The 20,245-nt window shown below is 39.6% G+C and overlaps 1 protein-coding gene across 1 annotated transcript in view; it reads right to left on the bottom strand.

Annotated features, from left to right (window-relative positions):
• The window catches only part of CD96 (CD96 molecule), a 91,624-nt gene that overhangs the window by 34,572 nt on the left and 36,807 nt on the right, over positions 1–20,245 (bottom strand). Inside the window, 4 exon segments of the mRNA XM_089910528.1 lie at positions 868–960; positions 16,034–16,221; positions 17,929–18,041; positions 18,715–18,760. Coding sequence (XP_089766654.1) covers positions 868–960; positions 16,034–16,221; positions 17,929–18,041; positions 18,715–18,760 — 440 coding nt within the window.

Below are 20,245 nucleotides of genomic sequence, written 5' to 3'. Positions count from 1 at the left end.
TTAAGAACTAGGAAACAATCAGATGGATGTAGAACTGTTGGGTGATTTGCAGGCATTTCTCATCCTGCCACATGCTTCATTTTCTGAGAAATATCAACCTGTGACAGTGACTTCAGGCTATATGCTAAAGGCTACAGGCTACATTGCTCATTCCTGCTGACTGCTTTGTCTTATTCCATTTTCAGTTCTCATTTTGAGCTAAAATTGATAGTTTAATTAAATAAGAAATAAAAAGCATACTTCTACTCTATGTAGAACATCCTTTTCTGTGTTAGAGAAAGTCACCTTGGCTCTTTGTTAAACAAAAAGGCCATAGATATGGAAATTTATGATTTGTTTGCATCAATGCCAACTTCTGAAAGTCACTGCTATCCCTTTGCCACAGTAACACTGACCCAGCCTGAACTCCATTATTAATAATGCCACTAGGAGGCTGAATTCAAGTCCACACCAGTCAACTTTGTCAAAATTAATATGAACCAGAACACATTTAAATTTAAAACTATCTACCCACCTCTGGCCCACAGGATCCCCATTTACAACCAATTTCTTAAACACCCTACTGAGAACACAGCTGTGGAGGAGGACTGTCAATTTATTAACTTATTTAATAATAAATACAGAACTTAAATTTCTCATTGAAGATTTACTGACCCTGATTTTGCCAGGTCTTCAAGTGAAGGACTTTGGAAACTGTGCTAATTCATTTAATCCATGAGAATAGTACTTAACATATTTACCTGAAATGCCATAGGCAAGAACAGGGCACGAATCATACAAATTTTCTGAAAATTTTTTCTTTATCAACCTACTTAGTTAAAGGATTAATAGCTCATGGGAAGTAAAACAGTATGAAAACATCCTTACTTCTAGGAGATATGCTGTTGGCTGGAGAAGGCTGGATGCCACAGGTAGATTCTGTAGCATCAAGCAGAGAATCTGTTGGAGGGTTCACTGAGCCTGGAAGGATTAAATAGACATGGGTAATGAACAAAATATTGTGATAGGAAGATAAAGTATTAACTTAGTTCCCCCCAAACCTTTACTTATTCATCTAACAAATTATTATTGATTAAAAACCATCATTATTGCCCTGCTATGGGCAAGGCAGTGGAATTTAATGGTGGATGACAAAGACATGGAGCTTTCTTTAAAGAGCATACAACCTAGAAAATAGATAGGTAGCCAGGCACTGTGTTTACTGCTGCGACAGCAGAAGTGCAGGGTGCCACGAGAATGCAAAGGAGGGGCACCAACCAGCATTGAGAGGTCAGGGAAAGCTTCCTGGAGAAAGAGACATTTAACCAAAACCTGGTAAAACAATTACTGCAGCTAATGTTTTGAGGTATTTGAAAAGTAACCATACAGTTTACATATCCATAAACCCACAAATTTTTTTTATTACTAAGAGTAGAAACAATGATACAGCTCTCCAATGGGACACAACATCAATAAACCTAAGACTGATGGTATTATTGTGCTCTTTCTAAAATTTCTATTTTTTTCATAAAACTTTTATTTGGCTAGAGCTTTTCTCTCTGTGTGTGTGTGGGGTGTCTGGGATGAAAGAGAGGCTGGAATACGTTGTTTTACTTATCACATTATACATTCACGTCATTTCCTTAATAAGTCTCCATTATTGTACTGTAAAATAATCCTATTAGCATTTTTAAACAATTTAAAAATGTAAGAAGGACCTATTGACTTTAGGAATATGTGGATTAAATATAATTAAATGATTCCCAGGCTAGGGGATTTTGTGATTTTTCTAGATACCATGGCATTGGGTACAGTATAACACATCTGATGAGCTGTATCAATTCTTTGGACATTTAATTAGAAATTATACTATTGTTCCTATTCTTTAATTTACTTTAAGGAATAAGTATATACAATTTAAGCTATGTCACTTGATAGCACATAGCACATTGGAAGGAATTTGTTTTTGTGATCTAAATGCATCTATGTTTTATTCTCATTGGTAGTTTGTTACTGCAGTTGGATGTAGGTAGTACTCACAGCTCACTGTGACTTGCTATCATAAATGATCCCTTGCTATTAATCTCTGAGGAGGTTGGGGGGTAGTTATATAGAGAGTATGTGAATAGGTCAGCAGAATGACTATTCTCTTCCCCTTATGCCATCTGGGACAAGTTTGAACTCTTCAGCATGACACACAAATGTGATCATGATTTAATCCCGCATTACACTCCTATCTTCATTTCCTGATGCTGACTATTATCTTTTACATCTCTTTAAAATCACACCCTCAGGACTTCCCTGGTGGCGCAGTGGTTATGAATCCGCCTGCCAATGCAGGGGACATGGGTTCAAGCCCTGGGCCGGGAGGATCCCACATGTCATGGAGCAGCTAAGCCCATGCGCCACAACTACTGAGCCTGCACTCTAGAGCCCACGAGCCACAACTACTGAGCCCGTGAGCCACAACTACTGAGCCTGCATGCCACAACTACTGAAGCCCGCGCGCCTAGAGCCCGTGCTGTGCAACAAGAGAAGCCACTGCAATGAGAAGTCTGTGCACCACAATGAAGAGTAGCCCCCCTGCTCAGTGCAACTAGAGAAAGCCCGCACGCAGCAACAAAGACCCAACGCAGCCAAAAATAAATAAATACATTTTAAAAATAATACACCCTCAATCCAACAGGTAATATTTCAATCCAATTTACCAAACACAGTGTTCTCCATGACTTCTTGATGTTTGTGCTTACTGTTTCCTAATACTTTCCCATCCCAAACTTCCTACTATGTACCTCTCAGACTTGAAGAATCCTAGGGATCTTTGTGATGCACTCATAGCTCTTAATGTTTGCCCTAGCAAAGGCCTCATTACTTCATCACTACACCTCTCAAGAGAAGTAATTGTTTTGTTTCTCACTGTATTTCCGGTTCCTGGCAAATGCAAGTGGATGAATTGAATGTATACAGATTTCTTCTTAACATTCAAAGAACAAAGATCAGCTTTAAGTACATACGTGACTGCTGGTGCATCATAAGCATCATTTTCCAAAGTAGTAACCTTAGTGAGATGGAACGGGCCTGGAAAAATAATGCCTAGGTGTTTTTCTCTGCAGATTGATTAGAATAGAGGTTGGCAGACTATGGCTAGGTGAAATCCCACTCACTGCCTATGTTTGTAAGTAAAGTTTTATTGAAACACAGCCATGCCCATTTGTTTATGTACTGTCTACGGCTGCTTTTGTACTACAGTGGCAGAGCTGAATAATTGTGGTAGAGACCATATGGTCCACAAAGCATAAAATACTCACTATCTGGCAGATTAAAATCAGAAAATGTTTGCCAACTCCTAGAACAGAAGTTGTTGATAGGTTATGCTCAATCCTAGATTTCCAAAACGGGAAAGAAGCATTTAGTTTTCATTTGTTGAATATTTCTACTTTAAGATATTATTTTGCCATGTTTCATCACCAAATATCTTTGTAAACTGAGGGCTTCTTGGTACATACAACCTCAGAGTGCATTAGGATGTTATTAATGCAAGATTTGCATTTTGAGATGAATCCTTTGCTCTGTGACAAAAGTGATGCACAGCTTCACTGAGGCCATAAAGAGTCCTTTTAGTTTCAGACTGGCCTATAAAGTAGAAACTCTGTCTTGGTCAAAACAAAACTAAGAGGGTATAGTACTCCATCCGTTCACAAGTGTGTCTATTCTGCACAGGACTGGCAGGGCTCTCAGGACCCCCTTCATGGGCAGCAGTGGCCACATGTTTGTCCCACAGGCAGCTGGGTCAATTCTAGAGCTTCTTCAGAGCTTGAATCAGCCATTAGCTGGTCCACCCAGAAATGAACTGAACCCCATGGTTTGCTAGGTCCTTGCTTGTCAAAATGTGGTCCATAGCATCTCTTAGGATCTTGTTAGAAATGCAGGATCTCAGGCCCTGCCCCTCCCAACCCCTCAACTTACTGAATCAAAATCTGCTTTTTAACAAGAACTTTAGGTGATCTGTATGTATAGTAAAGTCCTTTATTGATACTCTCAGTATTCCCGGGATCAGTCATGGGTATGAGGGAAATCATAAAACCAGAAGTATTTTTCCGGCATACGTTACCTTAATATTCAGTGGTCCTCTCATCCCACTATCAAACTATCCATTTTTAATCCTCTCTCCACATCCCAAAACACACATACACACTCTCACACACACACTGAACCACTCATCAACCCTTAACTCTCTTTGCATCCCAAAGGTCTTGATCTCGACAGTTACCGTTAGAAATCTATTTAATCAACAAGACAGGCAGAATATTACCCACCTCAGGAGGTATCTGCACTCAACTCTTTTTTTCTTTTTATAAATTTATTTTATTTATTTTATTTTTGGCTGCGTTGGGTCTTCGTTGCTGCGCACGGGCTTTCTCTAGTTGCGGCAAGCGCGGGCTACTCTTCTTTGTGGTGTGTAGGCTTCTCATTGAGGTGGCTTCTCTTGTTGCAGAGCACGGGCTCTAGGTGCATGGGCTCCAGAGCGCAGGCTCAGTAGTTGTGGCGCATGGGCTTAGTTGCTCCGCAGCATGTGGGATCTTCCCGGACCAGGGCTCGAACCCATGTCTCCTGCATTGGCAGGTGGATTCTTAACCACTGCGCCACCAGGAAGCCCCTGCACTCAACTCTTGAACTGAAAAAAACAAATTATTCCCTCTACCCCCAAAAAAACAAAACAACTCTTCGTATATGCCAAAACATTGACTCCTCCACGCTACAATATTAGACATTCTGACAGACTTGGTTGGCATGATAGGATATTTTTAGAAAGAGCTTACTTTAAAGTTACTGTTGAATCATGACAATTCTTCAGGCCCTGGTACTCGAATAGCTGCCTGACGAGCCACCTTCACCTTGACCCCTTCCCCTTTCTGAGTTTTCTAGAATAAGAATCACTGAGCACTTGAATGTCCCGAGAGACAGGTGGGTAGGTAGGGAAAGAAGCACCTCAGAGGGCTGTTACCTTGCAGCCTTCCAACATTGTTACTCTTTTCTGGGAACAAAAGAGAGCAAAAAGTCCTCGCCTTCTCTCCCTAAATCTCCTTTTTCTGTAATAGTCTTAGAATTTCTCTACTTTAGCACTAAGAGACAGATTTTTCTCCTGCATTTTCATGTCAATATCTGTCCCACAAGGCAATGACTCTTGCACAAGGCATCAGAACTTTACTCCAGAGTTTATAAAGCATCCAGCAGTACTACTGCAGGCAGAAAGCATGTTAGGAAGTAAATGTTTAAGAACTTACAACAAATAGGAAAATAGGACATGGCAATGATATTGCTTTGCAGAGCCTCAACTATATCTTCTAAATCATTCAAAAGATAAATATCAGAATATGAGCAGAATATAAGCTATAATTTTGGGAAACTGAACTGTTTAAGATTTACTGTCTTTAATATTTGATCGTAAAGGATAAAGACTCATTTGACATTTTAAAATTGCCTAAAATTATACTAGATCAGGGCTGTCCTGTAAAATTGAAATTATGGTGTGCTTTGAGTATCAGAATCAGTGCTCTTCCTTCTTACCTTAAAAAATATTCACTACTTTCTGATCTTAAGACAAAATACAGTTCAAGAGAATGAGAAGGAAAGCCTGGAAGAAAATGTTTGCAAAAGATATATCTGATAAAGAACTGTTATCAAAATATACACAGAATTCTTAAAACTTAACAATAAGGAAACAAACAACCTGATTTAAAAATGGGCCAGATGGACTTCCCTCATGGCGCAGTGGTTAAGAATCCACCTGCCAATGCAGGGGACACGGGTTTGAGCCCTGGTCCGGGAAGATCCCACACGCTGCAGAGCAACTAAGCCCGTGCACCACAACTACTGAGCCTGCGCTCTAGAGCCCCCAGGAGCCACAGTTACTGAGCCTGTGTACCACAATTACTGAAGCCCGCACGCCTAGAGACTGTGCTCTGCAATGAGAGAAGCCACCACAATGAGAAGCCCGCATGCTGCAATAAAGAGTAGCCCCCACACACCGCAACGAAGAGTAGCCCCCGCACGCCGCAACTTAGAGAAAGCCTGCACACAGCAACGAAGATCCAACACAGCCAAAAATAAATAAATTTTTTAAAAAGTTAAAAAAAAATAAAAATGGGCCAGAGACAGATATCTCACCAAAGAAAGTATACAGTTGGCAAATAAGCATATAAAAACATGCTCCACATCATATGTCACCAGAGAACACAAATTGAAACAACAATGAAATACTGCTACACCTATTAGAATGGCTGAAACCCAGAATATTGACAGTACAAAATGCTGGCAAGGATGTGGAGGAATAGGAACTCTCATTCATCGCTGGTGGGAATTCAAAATGGTACAGCCACTTTGGAAAACAGTTTCTTGGTTTCTTATAAATCTAAACATACTCTTACCATACAATCTAGCAATTGTGCTCCTTCTTATTTACTCAAAGGAGTTGAAAATGCATGCCCCACAAAAACCTGCACATGAATGTTTATAGAAGCTTTACTTTTTTTTTTTTTTTTAAACATCTTTATTGGGGTATAATTGCTTTACAATGGTGTGTTAGTTTCTGCTTTATAACAAAGTGAATCAGTTATACATATACATATGTTCCCATATGTCTTCCCTCTTGCGTCTCCCTCCCTCCCACTCTCCCTATCCCACCCCTCCAGGCTGTCACAAAGCACCGAGCTAATATCCCTGTGCCTTGCGGCTGCTTCCCCCTAGCTATCTACCTTACTACGTTTGTTAGTGTGTATATGTCCATGACTCTCTCTCGCCCTGTCAAAGCTCACCCTTCCCCCTCCCCATATCCTCAAGTCCGTTCTGCAGTAGGTCTGCGTCTTTATTCCTGTCTTACCCCTAGGTTCTTCATGACATTTTTTTTCCCCTTAAATTCCATATATATGTGTTAGCATACGGTATTTGTCTTTTTCTTTCTGACTTACTTCACTCTGTATGACAGGCTCTAGGTCTATCCATCTCATTACAAATAGCTCAATTTCATTTCTTTTTAAGGCTGAGTAATATTCCATTGTATATATGTGCCACATCTTCTTTATCCATTCATCCGATGATGGGCGCTTAGGTTGTTTCCATCTCCGGGCTATTGTAAATAGAGCTGCAATGAACATTTTGGTACATGACTCTTTTTGAATTTTGGTTTTCTCAGGGTATATGCCCAGTAGAGGGATTGCTGGGTCATATGGTAATTCTATTTGTAGTTTTTTAAGGAACCTCCATACTGTTCTCCATAGTGGCTGAACCAATTCACATTCCCACCAGCAGTGCAAGAGTGTTCCCTTTTCTCCACACCCTCTCCAGCATTTATTGTTTCTAGATTTTTTGATGATGGCCATTCTGACTGGTGTGAGATGATATCTCATTGTAGTTTTGATTTGCATTTCTCTAATGATTAATGATGTTGAGCATTCTTTCATGTGTTTGTTGGCATTCTGTATATCTTCTTTGGAGAAATGTCTATTTAGGTCTTCTGCCCATTTTTGGATTGGGTTGTTTGTTTTTGTGTTATTGAGCTGCACGAGCTGCTTGTAAATTTTGGAGATTAATCCTTTGTCATTTGCTTCATTTGCAAATATTTTCTCCCATTCTGAGGGTTGTCTTTTGGTCTTGATTATGGTTTCCTTTGCTGTGCAAAAGCTTTGAAGTTTCATTAGGTCCCATTTGTTTATTTTTGCTTTTATTTCCATTACTCTAGGAGGTGGGTCAGAAAGGATCTTGCTGTGATTTATGTCATAGAGTGTTCTGCCTATGTTTTCCTCTAAGAGTTTGATAGTTTCTGGCCTTACATTTAGGTCTTTAATCCATTTTGAGCTTATTTTTGTGTATGGTGTTAGGGAGTGATCTAATCTCATACTTTTACATGTACTTGTCCAGTTTTCCCAGCACCATTTATTGAAGAGGTTGTCCTTTCTCCACTGTACATTCCTGCCACCTTTATCAAAGATAAGGTGTCCATATGTGCGTGGGTTTATCTCTGGGCTTTCTATCCTGTTCCATTGATCTATCTTTCTGTTTTTGTGCCAGTACCATACTGTCTTGATTACTGTAGCTTTGTAGTATAGTCTGAAGTCAAGGAGCCTGATTCCTCCAGCTCCTTTTTTCGTTCTCAAGATTGCTTTGGCTATTCGGGGTCTTTTGTGTTTCCATACAAATTGCGAAATTTTTTGTTCTAGTTCTGTGAAAAATGCCAGTGGTAGTTTGATAGGGATTGCATTGAATCTGTAGATTGCTTTGGGTAGTAGAGTCATTTTCACAATGTTGATTCTTCCCATCCAGGAACATGGTATATCTCTCCATCTATTTGTATCATCTTTAATTTCTTTCATCAGTGTCTTATAATTTTCTGCATACAGGTCTTTTGTCTCCTTAGGTAGGTTTATTCCTAGATATTTTATTCTTTTTGTTGCAATGGTAAATGGGAGTGTTTTCTTGATTTCACTTTCAGATTTTTCATCATTAGTATATAGGAATGCCAGAGATTTCTGTGCATTAACTTTGTATCCTGCTACTTTACCAAATTCATTGATTAGCTCTAGTAGTTTTCTGGTAGCATCTTTAGGATTCTCTATGTATAGTATCATGTCATCTGCAAACAGTGACAGCTTTACTTCTTCTTTTCCGATTTGGATTCCTTTTATTTCCTTTTCTTCTCTGATTGCTGTGGCTAAAACTTCCAAAACTATGTTGAATAAGAGTGGTGAGAGTGGGCAACCTTGTCTTGTTCCTGATCTTAGAGGAAATGCTTTCAGTTTTTCACCATTGAGGATGATGTTTGCTGTGCGCTTGTCATATATGGCCTTTATTATGTTGAGGAAAGTTCCCTCTATGCCTACTTTCTGCAGGGTTTTTATCATAAATGGGTGTTGAATTTTGTCGAAAGCTTTCTCTGCATCTATTGAGATGATCATATGGTTTTTCTCCTTCAATTTGTTAATATGGTTTATCACATTGATAGATTTGCGTATATTGAAGAATCCTTGCATTCCTGGAATAAACCCCACTTGATCATGGTGTATGATCCTTTTAATGTGCTGTTGGATTCTGTTTGCTAGTATTTTGTTGAGGATTTTTGCATCTATGTTCATCAGTGATATTGGCCTGTAGTTTTCTTTCTTTGTGACATCTTTGTCTGGTTTTGGTATCAAGGTGATGGTGGCCTCGTAGAAGGAATTTGGGAGTGTTCCTCCCTCTGCTATATTTTGGAAGAGTTTGAGAAGGATAGGTGTTAGCTCTTCTCTAAACGTTTGATAGAATTCACCTGTGAAGCCATCTGGTCCTGGGCTTTTGTTTGTTGGAAGATTTTTAATGACAGTTTCAATTTCAGTGCTTGTGATTGGTCTGTTCATATTTTCTATTTCTTCCTGATTCAGTCTTGGCAGGTTGTGCATTTCTAAGAATTTGTCCATTTCTTCCAGATTGTCCATTTTATTGGCATAGAGTTGCTTGTAGTAATCTCTTATGATTTTTTTTATTTCTGCAGTGTCAGTTGTTACTTCTCCTTTTTCATTTCTAATTCTATTGATTTGAGTCTTCTCCCTTTTTTTCTTGATGAGTCTGGCTAGTGGTTTATCTATTTTGTTTATCTTCTCAAAGAACCAGCTTTTAGTTTTATTGATCTTTGCTATCGTTTCCTTCATTTCTTTTTCATTTATTTCTGATCTGATTTTTATGATTTCTTTCCTTCTGCTAGCTTTGGGGTTTTTTTGTTCTTCTTTCTCTAATTGCTTGAGGTGCAAGGTTAGGTTGTTTATTCGAGATGTTTCCTGCTTCTTAAGGTGGGCTTGTATTGCTATAAACTTCCCCCTTAGAACTGCTTTTGCTGCATCCCATAGGTTTTGGGTCGTTGTGTCTCCATTGTCATTTGTTTCTAGGTTTTTTTTATTTCCTCTTTGATTTCTTCAGTGATCACTTCATTATTAAGTAGTGTATTGTTTAGCCTCCATGTGTTTGTATTTTTTACAGATCTTTTCCTGTAATTGATATCTAGTCTCATGGCATTGTGGTCAGAAAAGATACTTGATACAATTTCAATTTTCTTAAATTTACCAAGGCTTGATTTGTGACCCAAGATATGATCTATCCTGGAGAATGTTCCATGAGCACTTGAGAAAAATGTGTATTCTGTTGTTTTTGGATGGAGTGTCCTATAAATATCAATTAAGTCCATCTTGTTTAATGTATCATTTAAAGCTTGTGTTTCCTTATTTATTTTCATTTTGGATGATCTGTCCATGGGTGAAAGTGGGGTGTTAAAGTCCCCTACTATGAATGTGTTACTGTCGATCTCCCCTTTTATGGCTGTTAGTATTTGCCTTATGTATTGAGGTGCTCCTATGTTGGGTGCATAAATATTTACAATTGTTATATCTTCTTCTTGGATCGATCCCTTGATCATTATGTAGTGTCCTTCTTTGTCTCTTGTAATAGTCCTTATTTTAAAGTCTATTTTGTCTGATATGAGAATTGCTACTCCAGCTTTCTTTTGGTTTCCATTTGCATGGAATATCTTTTTCCATCCCCTTATTTTCAGTCTGTATGTGTCTCTAGGTCTGAAGTGGGTCTCTTGTAGACAGCATATATAAGGGTCTTGTTTTTGTATCCATTCAGCCAATCTGTGTCTTTTGGTGGGAGCATTTAGTCCATTTACATCTAAGGTAATTATCGATATGTATGTTCCTATTCCCATTTTCTATATTGTTTTGGGTTCGTTATTATAGATCTTTCCCTTCTCTTGTGTTCCTTGTCTAGAGAAGTTCCTTTAGCATTTGTTGTAAAGCTGGTTTGGTGGTGCTGAACTCTCTCAACGTTTGCTTGTCTGTAAAGGTTTTAATTTCTCCATCAAATCTGAATGAGATCCTTGCTGGGTAGAGTAGTCTTGGTTGCAGGTTTTTCTCCTTCATCACTTTCAGTATGTCCTGCCACTCCCTTCTGGCTTGTAGGGTTTCTGCTGAGAGATCAGCTGTTAACCTTATGGGGATTCCCTTGTGTGTTATTTGTTGTTTTTCCCTTGCTGCTTTTAATATGCTTTCTTTGTATTTAATTTTTGACAGTTTGATTAATATGTGTCTTGGCGTATTTCTCCTTGTATTTATCCTGTATGGGACTCTCTGTGCTTCCTGGACTTGATTAACTATTTCCTTTCCCATATTAGGGAAGTTTTCAACTATAATCTCTTCAAATATTTTCTCAGTCCCTTTCTTTTTCTCTTCTTCTTCTGGAACCCCCATAATTCGAATGCTGGTGCGTTTAATGTTGTCCCAGAGGTCTCTGAGACTGTCCTCAGTTCTTTTCATTCTTTTTTCTTTATTCTGCTCTGCAGTAGTTATTTCCACTATTTTATCTTCCAGGTCACTTATCCGTTCTTCTGCCTCAGTTATTCTGTTACTGATCCCATCTAGAGTACTTTTAATTTCATTTATTGCATTGTTCATCATTGCTTGTTTCATCTTTATTTCTTCTAGGTCCTTGTTAAATGTTTCTTGCATTTTGTCCATTCTACTTCCAAGATTTCGGATCATCCTTACTATCATTATTCTGAATTCTTTTTCAGGTAGACTGCCTATTTCCTCTTCATTTGTTAGGTCTGGTGCATTTTTATCTTGCTCCTTCATCTGCTGTGTGTTTTTCTGTCTTCTCATTTTGCTTATCTTACTGTGTTTGGGGTCTCCTTTTTGCAGGCTGCACGTTCGTAGTTCCCGTTGTTTTTGATGTCTGTCTCCAGTGGCTAAGGTTGTTTCAGTGGGTTGTGTAGGCTTCCTGGTGGAGGGGACTAGTGCCTGTGTTGTGGTGGATGAGGCTGGATCTTGTCTCTTTAGTGGGCAGGTTCACGTCTGGTGGTGTGTTTTGGGGTGTCTGTGGCCTTATTATGATTTTAGGCAGCCTCTCTGCTAATGGGTGGGGTTGTGTTCCTGTTTTGCTAGTTGTTTGGCATAGGTTGTCTAGCACTGTGGCTTGCTGGTCGTTGAGTGAAGCTGGGTGCTGGTGTTATGATGGAGGTCTCTGGGAGACTTCCGCCGTTTAATATTATGTGGAGCTGGGAGGTCTCTTGTTGACCAGTGTCCTAAGTTGGCTCTCCTACCTCAGAGGCACAGCACTGACTCCTAGCTGAAGCACCAAGAGCCTTTCATCCACACGGCTCAGAATAAAAGGGAGAAAAAGTAGAGAGAATTAGTAGAAGTATGAGGAAAGAAAGAAGGAAAGGAGGAAAGGAAGGAAGGAAGAAAGAATCAAAGAAGGAAAGAAAGGAGGGAGGGAGGGAGGAAGGAGGGAAGGAAGGAAGAAGGGAAAGAAGGAAAAAAGACAGAAAGAAGATACAGTAAAAATAAAATAAAGTATAATATAGTTATTGAATTAAAAAATATTTAGAAAAAAAAAGAAAAAAAAAAAGGGACGGATAGAACCTTAGGACAAATTTTGGAAGCAAAGCTATACAGAGAAAATCTTACACAGAAGCATACACATACACCTTCACAAAAAGAGGTAAAGGGGGAAAAATCATAAATCTTGCTCTCAGAGACCACCTCCTCAATTTGGGGTGATTCGTTGTCTAAAGGAGGGAAGGAAGGAAGGAAAGAAAGAAAGAAAGAACGAAGGTAAAGTATAATAAAGTTATTACAATTAAAATTAATTATTGAGAAAAAAAAATTTTTTTTAAAACCATGGACAGATAGAGCCCTAGGACGAATGGTGGAAGCAAGAGTATACAGACAATATCTCACACAGAAGCATACACGTACACATTCACAAAAAGAGGAAAAGGGAAAAAAATCATAGATCTCGCTCCTAAAGTCCACCTCTTCAATTTGGGATCATTCCTTGTCTATTCAGGTATTCCACAGATGCAGGGTATATCAAGTTGATTGTGGAGCTTTAATCCGCTGCTTCTGAGGCTGCTGGGAGAGATTTCCCTTTCTCTTCTTTGTTCTCACAGCTCATAGGAGCTCAGCTTTGGATTTGGCCCTGCCTCTGCGTGTAGGTCGCTGGAGGGCGTCTGTTTTTTGCTCAGACAGGACGGGGTTAAAGGAGCCGCTGATTCGGGGGCTCTGGCTCACTCAGGCCGGGGGTGGGGGGGGGGGGAGGGGCACTGTGTGCGGGGCGGGCCTGCGGCGTCAGAGGCGGCGTGACGTTGCGGCAGAGGCCGGCGTGAAGTTGCACCAGCCTGAGGCCCGCTGTGCGTTCTCCCGGGGAAGTTGTCCCTGGTTCCCGGGAACCTGGTAGTGGCGGGCTGCACAGGCTCCGCGGAAGAGGGGTGTGGAGAGTGACCTGTGCTCGCACACAGGCCCCTTGGTGGCGGCAGCAGCAGCCTTAGCGTCTCCCGCCCGTCTCTGGGGTCCGCGCTTTTAGCCGCGGCTCGCGCCAGTCTCTGGGGTTCGCGCTTTTAGCCGCGGCTCGCGCCCGTCTCTGGAGTTCCTTTAAGCAGCGCTCTTAAACCCCTCTCCTCGCGCACCAGGAAACAAAGAGGGAAGAAAAAGTCTCTTGCCTCTTCGGCAGGTGCAGGCTTTTCCCCGAACTCCCTCCCGGCTAGTCGTGGTGCACTAACCCCTTCAGGCTATGTTCAAGCCGCCAACCCCAGTCCTCTCCCTGCGCTCCGTCCAAAACCGAAACCCGAGCCTCAGCTCGCAGCCCCGCCCGCCCCGGCGGGTGAGCAGACAAGCCTCTCGGGCTGGTGGGCACCGATCCTCTGTGCGGGAATCTCCCCGCTTTGCCCTCCGCACCCGTCGCTGTGCACTCCTCCCCGGTTCCGAAGCTCCCCCCTCCGCCTCCCGCAGTCTCCGCCCGCGAAGGGGCTTCCTAGTGTGTGGAAACTTCTCCTTCACAGCTCCCTCCCACTGGTGCAGGTGCCGTCTTTATTCTTTTGTCTCTGTTTTTTCTTTTTTTCTTTTGCCCTACCCAGGTATGTGGGGAGTTTCTTGCCTTTTGGGAGGTCTGAGGTCTTCTGCCAGCCTTCAGTAGGTGTTCTGTAGGAGTTGTTCCACGTGTAGATGTATTTCTGGTGTATCCGTGGGGAGGAAGGCAATCTCTGCGTCTTACTCTTCCGCCATCTTCAAGGTCCCCCCCAGAAGCTTTACTTTTAATTGTCAAAACTTGGAAGCAAACAAGACGTCCTTCTGTAGATGAATGGATACATAAACCGTGGTATACGCATTCAGTGGAATATTATTCAATGCTGAAAAATAAATCTATCAAGCCATGAAAAGACATGGAGGAACCTTAAATGCATATTACTAAGTGAAAGAAGTCAATTTTAGGACAGTGAAATTTTAGGGCTGTAGGACCTAACCTAACCATAATGATGAGTACATCGTTTGCCTAAATCTGTAGAATGTACAACACCAAGAGGAAACCCTAAAGTAAAGTAAGGACTTTGGGTGATTGCTATGTGTCAGTGTAGCTTCATCAGTGGTTGACAAATGCACCATTCTGGTGAGTGATGTTGATAATGAGGGAGAGGATGCATGTGTGGGGAGAGGGTATATGAGAAATCTCTGTACCTTCCTCTTAATTTTGCTGTGAATCTAAAACTGCTCTAAAAAATAGTCTTTAAACAATAACAAAAAAAACAAGAACCAGTCTTAACATCATAAAATATTGTTTTTTCAAACGTGGCTCTGTCTATGATGGGAATAGGATTCTCCTTAGGAATTTGAGGTTAACTGTTTTTTAGCTCATGTCCTTAGATTCGGCCAAAGCTACTGGTAAATCTATGTGAGAACCAGTTACCTTTACACTGTTCCAAGACTGCAGCCCTAACCTTGTACAGTCTTCTGGAAAGGAGGTGCACTTACTTCTGAGGGAATTAGGTTGAGTATGGATATTTCATGACCATTTCTGAATGATAAACTCAAAATTCACAGAATGATGTGAACGGGCGTGGTTGCAGGCTTGCAGGGATCATGCTAATGTCCTCATGTCTGAATGGCACCTGTTTCTGCGTAACAGGGATGGGTTTACACAGCAACATACCCCATCCAAAGCTCGCAGGAACCAACTAACAGCGTTGGTAACAGGGCTGGGAAGGACCCAATATGCAGACTGTTGCCTTGAAACAAAGGGAAACTCTTTCCCTCATAAATTATTCTGGTTTTTATAAGTATGTTATAGACTACAATATCTCTGAAAATAGGAGGGTGGTAAAAGATGTTAATGGTTCTGCAGAGTCATAATAATGACTTGCAAATCTGTTTAAGTTTTATAGGTATTACTTTACTGTTACATAGGCATATTTGACAGTTGTCATTATGCACTTCTATTTTCTATAGACAATCTGTTGTCACTGTATTTGTTGAGATATTTGTTCACATCTTTTATGTAGTAAATCTTTATTGTTTGATCTGGTTCAGAGTAATGAATATTCTGGTTAATCTAATGTTGTAATAGTAGAATGATCCCACATATAAATTTTCAAGTCATAAAAATCCTCCGTGTCAGATTTTGTGCTTCAAGTCTAGGGATACTAAAATTGTTATAACAGCAGAGGTTGGCATAACACTGTAAATCAACTATACTTCAATAAAAAGAAAACAAAATCATTATATCTCATACATGGTTTATCCATTCCTAAGTATTAGAATTATATATCCTATGAATATATATGAATATATCCTATGAAAATGAATGTTTTTATAGACTCTGAAGTAATTTTAGGGTTTTAAAAACTCTCTTGATAATCAATATGTTAGTGTTAATTTTCATTATATTGTAGATTAACAAAAATGCTAGTTTAGAGTTATTATTAATGGAATTTGAATTAAAAAATTGCTGTATTCACCAGAAATTCTTAGAAACAGGAATCAACTATTTTTTATTTGAAGAAATTCTTTTCAGTAGAGTTCCTTTAGTCAAAAAATGTCCATTACTTTGAAATCTAATAATTTTGAGTTGTGTAGAGAGAGTTTTCAGAGATTAAAATATCATGGAAATAATCAGTATTCTATTCATTTCAGTTAGAAATGTTCTGAACTTATGGCAGTCTTGGCCACCCCTTGTTGATCTCATTAAATAGACAACTCACCCAAGGAAAACGTGATCTTTTCGGATGAGCTATTCCACACTTTGTTTCCAGGGACTGGAGACACAGCCATACACCAGATGGTCAGGTTGTTTGATTGGGCTGGTTTATTATCATACACACTTGTCAAAACAGACTTCAGTTCCCAAAATCCTCCTTTGTCTTTTCTCTTTTCATTAGTATGTGTATTTCTACAAGGCAGATAAGCATAAGGTTAGTCCCCAGTGTTTTCCATATGAGCCATACAATGATGCCAAGGTATGGCTAGAGGCAGTGTGGTTTATGGTGATATAGAATCTAAAGTGGTCAAACCACAGCTTCTTTGCAGTGAGCGTTTGTGCGGAAGGCCTGGAATTAACCTGAACTCTTTTGTTCAAGCTCCTGCATGGCAACGATCCATGGTCAAAGCATGAAATATATTGATTAAAAGTGCTGCTTTATTTGTAACCATGCGTCTAGTGGGTCTAGGGACAAGTTTTCCCAGCTCATCAGCATTGCTTATTGATAACAGTGAGATTGATGATTCGCCCCTGGCCTAGGCGAGAACCTGGGAGGACTCTTCTGTCGAGTGTGAGTAGTAGCAGGAATATGCCTAAGTGACCAGGAAAATATAAAACAACCTCAGATGAGACTCCATTTTGGGCTCCCCACTTTGAGTGCTGTAAATGTGTACATGGGAAGCATATCCTTACTTTAAGAATATTGTTGCTAGATTATATCCTTTTCCTGAATTAAGCTGTAGACTTATAACACTGTCACTCTGGGTCCTGCAAGTCTTCTTTAGAAATATTAACTGCCACTGTTAGTACCACCTCCAAATAGCATACATGGTAGCAGGAAATGAATGTAAAACTCTCCATCCCTGTAGGCCAGAACTTTGTCTCACAGCTTCTTGACACTGAGGGTTCTAAATGCCAGTTCTGAAGTTATCACTTTCCAAAATAATAACTAAATGCAGTTGTGTGCTGGTAAAATTCTGGCCATACCTCCTGGCCTCAAGGTTGGAAGGGTAATGGGCACATCAAATCACAGCTTATTTAACAGAACGTATCTATAATGACCCTTAAAAGATATTTGCAGGATTGCATCCTGTCATTATTGTGGGTGAATTGTTTTTAAAGTGATCTAATAACAAAACCAGTAAGAGTCTCAAAATGAATCAAGTGGATCAATACAATCATTCATCAACGTAAACTTAAAATTTTATCAATTAAAGATCATAATGCAGCAAGAGCTATGTGACTCAGTGACTGTTGAAAATATACTGAGCTCTGAGGAAAAATGACTCAGGAGAAAGGAGAAGGGCTGCTGTCCCAGGCAGGAGACAGCTGGGATTGTTCTGGCAGAGGCTGCCATGTTTACCACCTATGAGAATATCGCTTTGTATGTTCTCACCTGAGCTTGTCTTGACATGTGTCCTGCTCCAGGAACTTTTAATCCTCTTGGTAAACATGTTCCTTGCCATGGAGCCAAGTCCTTTATGTACACTTCCTCCAAACCTCCTCACCCCCAACCCACCCAGATCCTTGCAAGAAAAAGTAGAAACTATTTGTTTATTGGTTTAAAGCAGTGATGCTAAGTTCACTGAACTAACTGAAATGATTAATTCATGTAGGTTGAATTAAACTAGTTGGCACTCATATAAAAGATTTGCATTTACTGAAAGTTAAATACAACGTTAGTGTTTATATACGAATTGACCAAGTCAAATATATTTCTTATATTCTGGGAAATGTTACCTCCCAACCCCTTGGAGGAGCTAGATGAGGTATCAGAAAATGGCATTTGGTAGGCAAGATGATGTTTTTCTTGGAATGAGAATTGCTCTTAAATGCCAAGATCAACTTGGGCAGTGGCAACTTCTGTTGTGCTTTGTTTTCTTTCTTTGCCAAACCCACTTCCATTGACTGATTTCCTTACCTTCTCTTTCACCTTGAGGGAAGCTTCTCTCTATAAACCATGTAAGATTTGCTGTGGGAAATACATTCCTCAGTGAGCAGGTAAATATTCTCTGGAGGGGATTAAAGGCAGAATACAGAAAGAATTATTTGCCAATTCAGAAGAAACTGAATTGGTACCCCTTATATCTCCACCAAGCCTCAAACAAGGCAAATTGGCACAAAATTATTTTCTCTACTTTTAACAAGGCAGTGTTTACCTGTAAGAGGTTTAAAGAGTGAACTATAAACAGGCAATCTCCTATACAGATGTTATAAATTAATGGTTAGAATTTAAGGTCAATTTAAGAAGAATCTAGGACTATACTAATGTTGCAAGTCTGGACTCTGGAAAAGGAAAATTACATCCCTACATAGGCAGAATAAAACTGTATAAATGGAAAGCAAAGAATAGAAAGAAGAAGCTATAACAGGCAGCGGCCAGAGAAGAATATTCTGTTAGACTGAAAGCTAAAAGAGAGCCAGACTTTTGTTGTTTTCGTTCCCCAAATAATGTAAAGTACTATTTGTAGCAACAATTACAGGAACCATTTAATATAAACATCTCACTTTTGACTTGTAAAGAGTTTTCCTAATTAATTTTTTATTTTATCATCTAAACAATCCTATAGGCTAGATAGGACTCTCCTTATTATTGCCATTTGACAGATGGGGAGATCAAGGCACAGAATCACAGAATGGTTAAAAGGAGTAGAATGTAGTTGATGGCACAATTGGAAGAGTTACCTTAATCCCAGTCCAAGACATTTCCTGGTAAAACACGTTGTATTGAAACAAGAAAGAAGTAGAAGAAGAGGTAGCTTATGTTACAAAACCCGGGAGCTTAGAGGAGGGTTAGTTATGTTTTATTTTCAACACTGTGTTTGTTCTTTGTAAGATGGTGGTTTTCTCAAGAGCCTGGTGAACATATCCGATAAGACTTATTGGATCTTCATTATTTTATCTGAGACGCTGCAAAATTATAATCCCATTTTTAGTTACTTGTTTTCTCATCCAGAGATATGTGTGTTTTACATATGACCAGCCCTAGTTCTTAGTTCTCAAATATTTTTCATTGATGAACATGAATATTGATGAATATGCTAGTTAACTAGTAAAGAACAATTAACTATATTTAATGCTTGGTGTGCCAATTTCCCCAAAGGATAGTGATGCCCAAAGAGTCTGGTCTTGAGCAGAACTGAGAAACCAAACCTAAGGATACTAAGTCCCATCTTTCTGGTGAGATCCCACCGAGGAGCAGTTGAACATCCCTCAGAACATCACATCATGGCAAAAACCCTAAGGAAATCATGAGACTTTCAGAGGAGGTCATCTGTTGTATCCAAAATGGTAGTAGCAAACACTGCAGCCCCAGCTTTCCTACCCATTCAGCACTTGCCAGTGGGATGCAGGCACGTGACGGGAATGCAGCTCCATGAAATTATGTCTCTTTCTGTCCTAAAAGTAAAACCAGGTCCCCTGAAATGTATTCTTAATAAGTAAAGAGAATTCAGTTTATTTAATCCAATAAAGTGCCAAAGATTGATATTTATCTCCAGGTCGTCCATGTAAGAGTTATAGGAATAAAATGTCTTTTAAAAGTTGTAAAGGTTTGTATTAATGCCCATACCTTTAACCCCTCTCATGATTCATTTTCTCCATGCTCATTCAACCCACCAGAAGATGAGATATGGTCATATCAGGAACAAGTAGGGGTTCCATTATTTCATAAAGGCAACTGGCTCACTGAAGAAATTTCTTGTCAATTTAATAAAAATATCAAAAAGATTTAACTCTTGTAGATTCTCTGAATTCAGATTTCATGAAATGATTCAGATTTCATATATTCTATACGAGCTCCAGACAGTGTTCCAAGATTTTGTTTAGGGATATGGTTCTTGTCCCGAAACTCCTTTAGTCTCCAAAATTGAAAAGCTTCAGACTAAACTAGTTCAAATTGAAGTCGAACATATTATGAAATGTCAAGCACATATGGTTTTGCTGAGAAAGCAGAGCTGTATTTCCAAACAATTAAGAAGAAAAACATGCTAAATTTGGAAAAAAAATGAAGTAAATATGAACAAGAGTTTACGTACACATACATATAAGCACACGCACACACACACACACACACACACACACCCCTTACTCTGCTGAGAAGTCAAAATCATTCACTCACTCAGTGTGTCTGTTGCATTCATGAAACAAGTAAATTATTGGTTTCTCCAGCACATTATTCTAAGTACATATGGAATAAGTAAGCAGTAGCACAAAG

Source organism: Delphinapterus leucas, chromosome 4 (genome assembly GCF_059928025.1).
Source record: "Delphinapterus leucas isolate spDelLeu-1000000601 "Yukka" chromosome 4, BTC_Dleu_Yukka2, whole genome shotgun sequence".
Taxonomy (NCBI): domain Eukaryota; kingdom Metazoa; phylum Chordata; class Mammalia; order Artiodactyla; family Monodontidae; genus Delphinapterus; species Delphinapterus leucas.
This window is presented reverse-complemented; position numbering and strand designations above follow the sequence as displayed.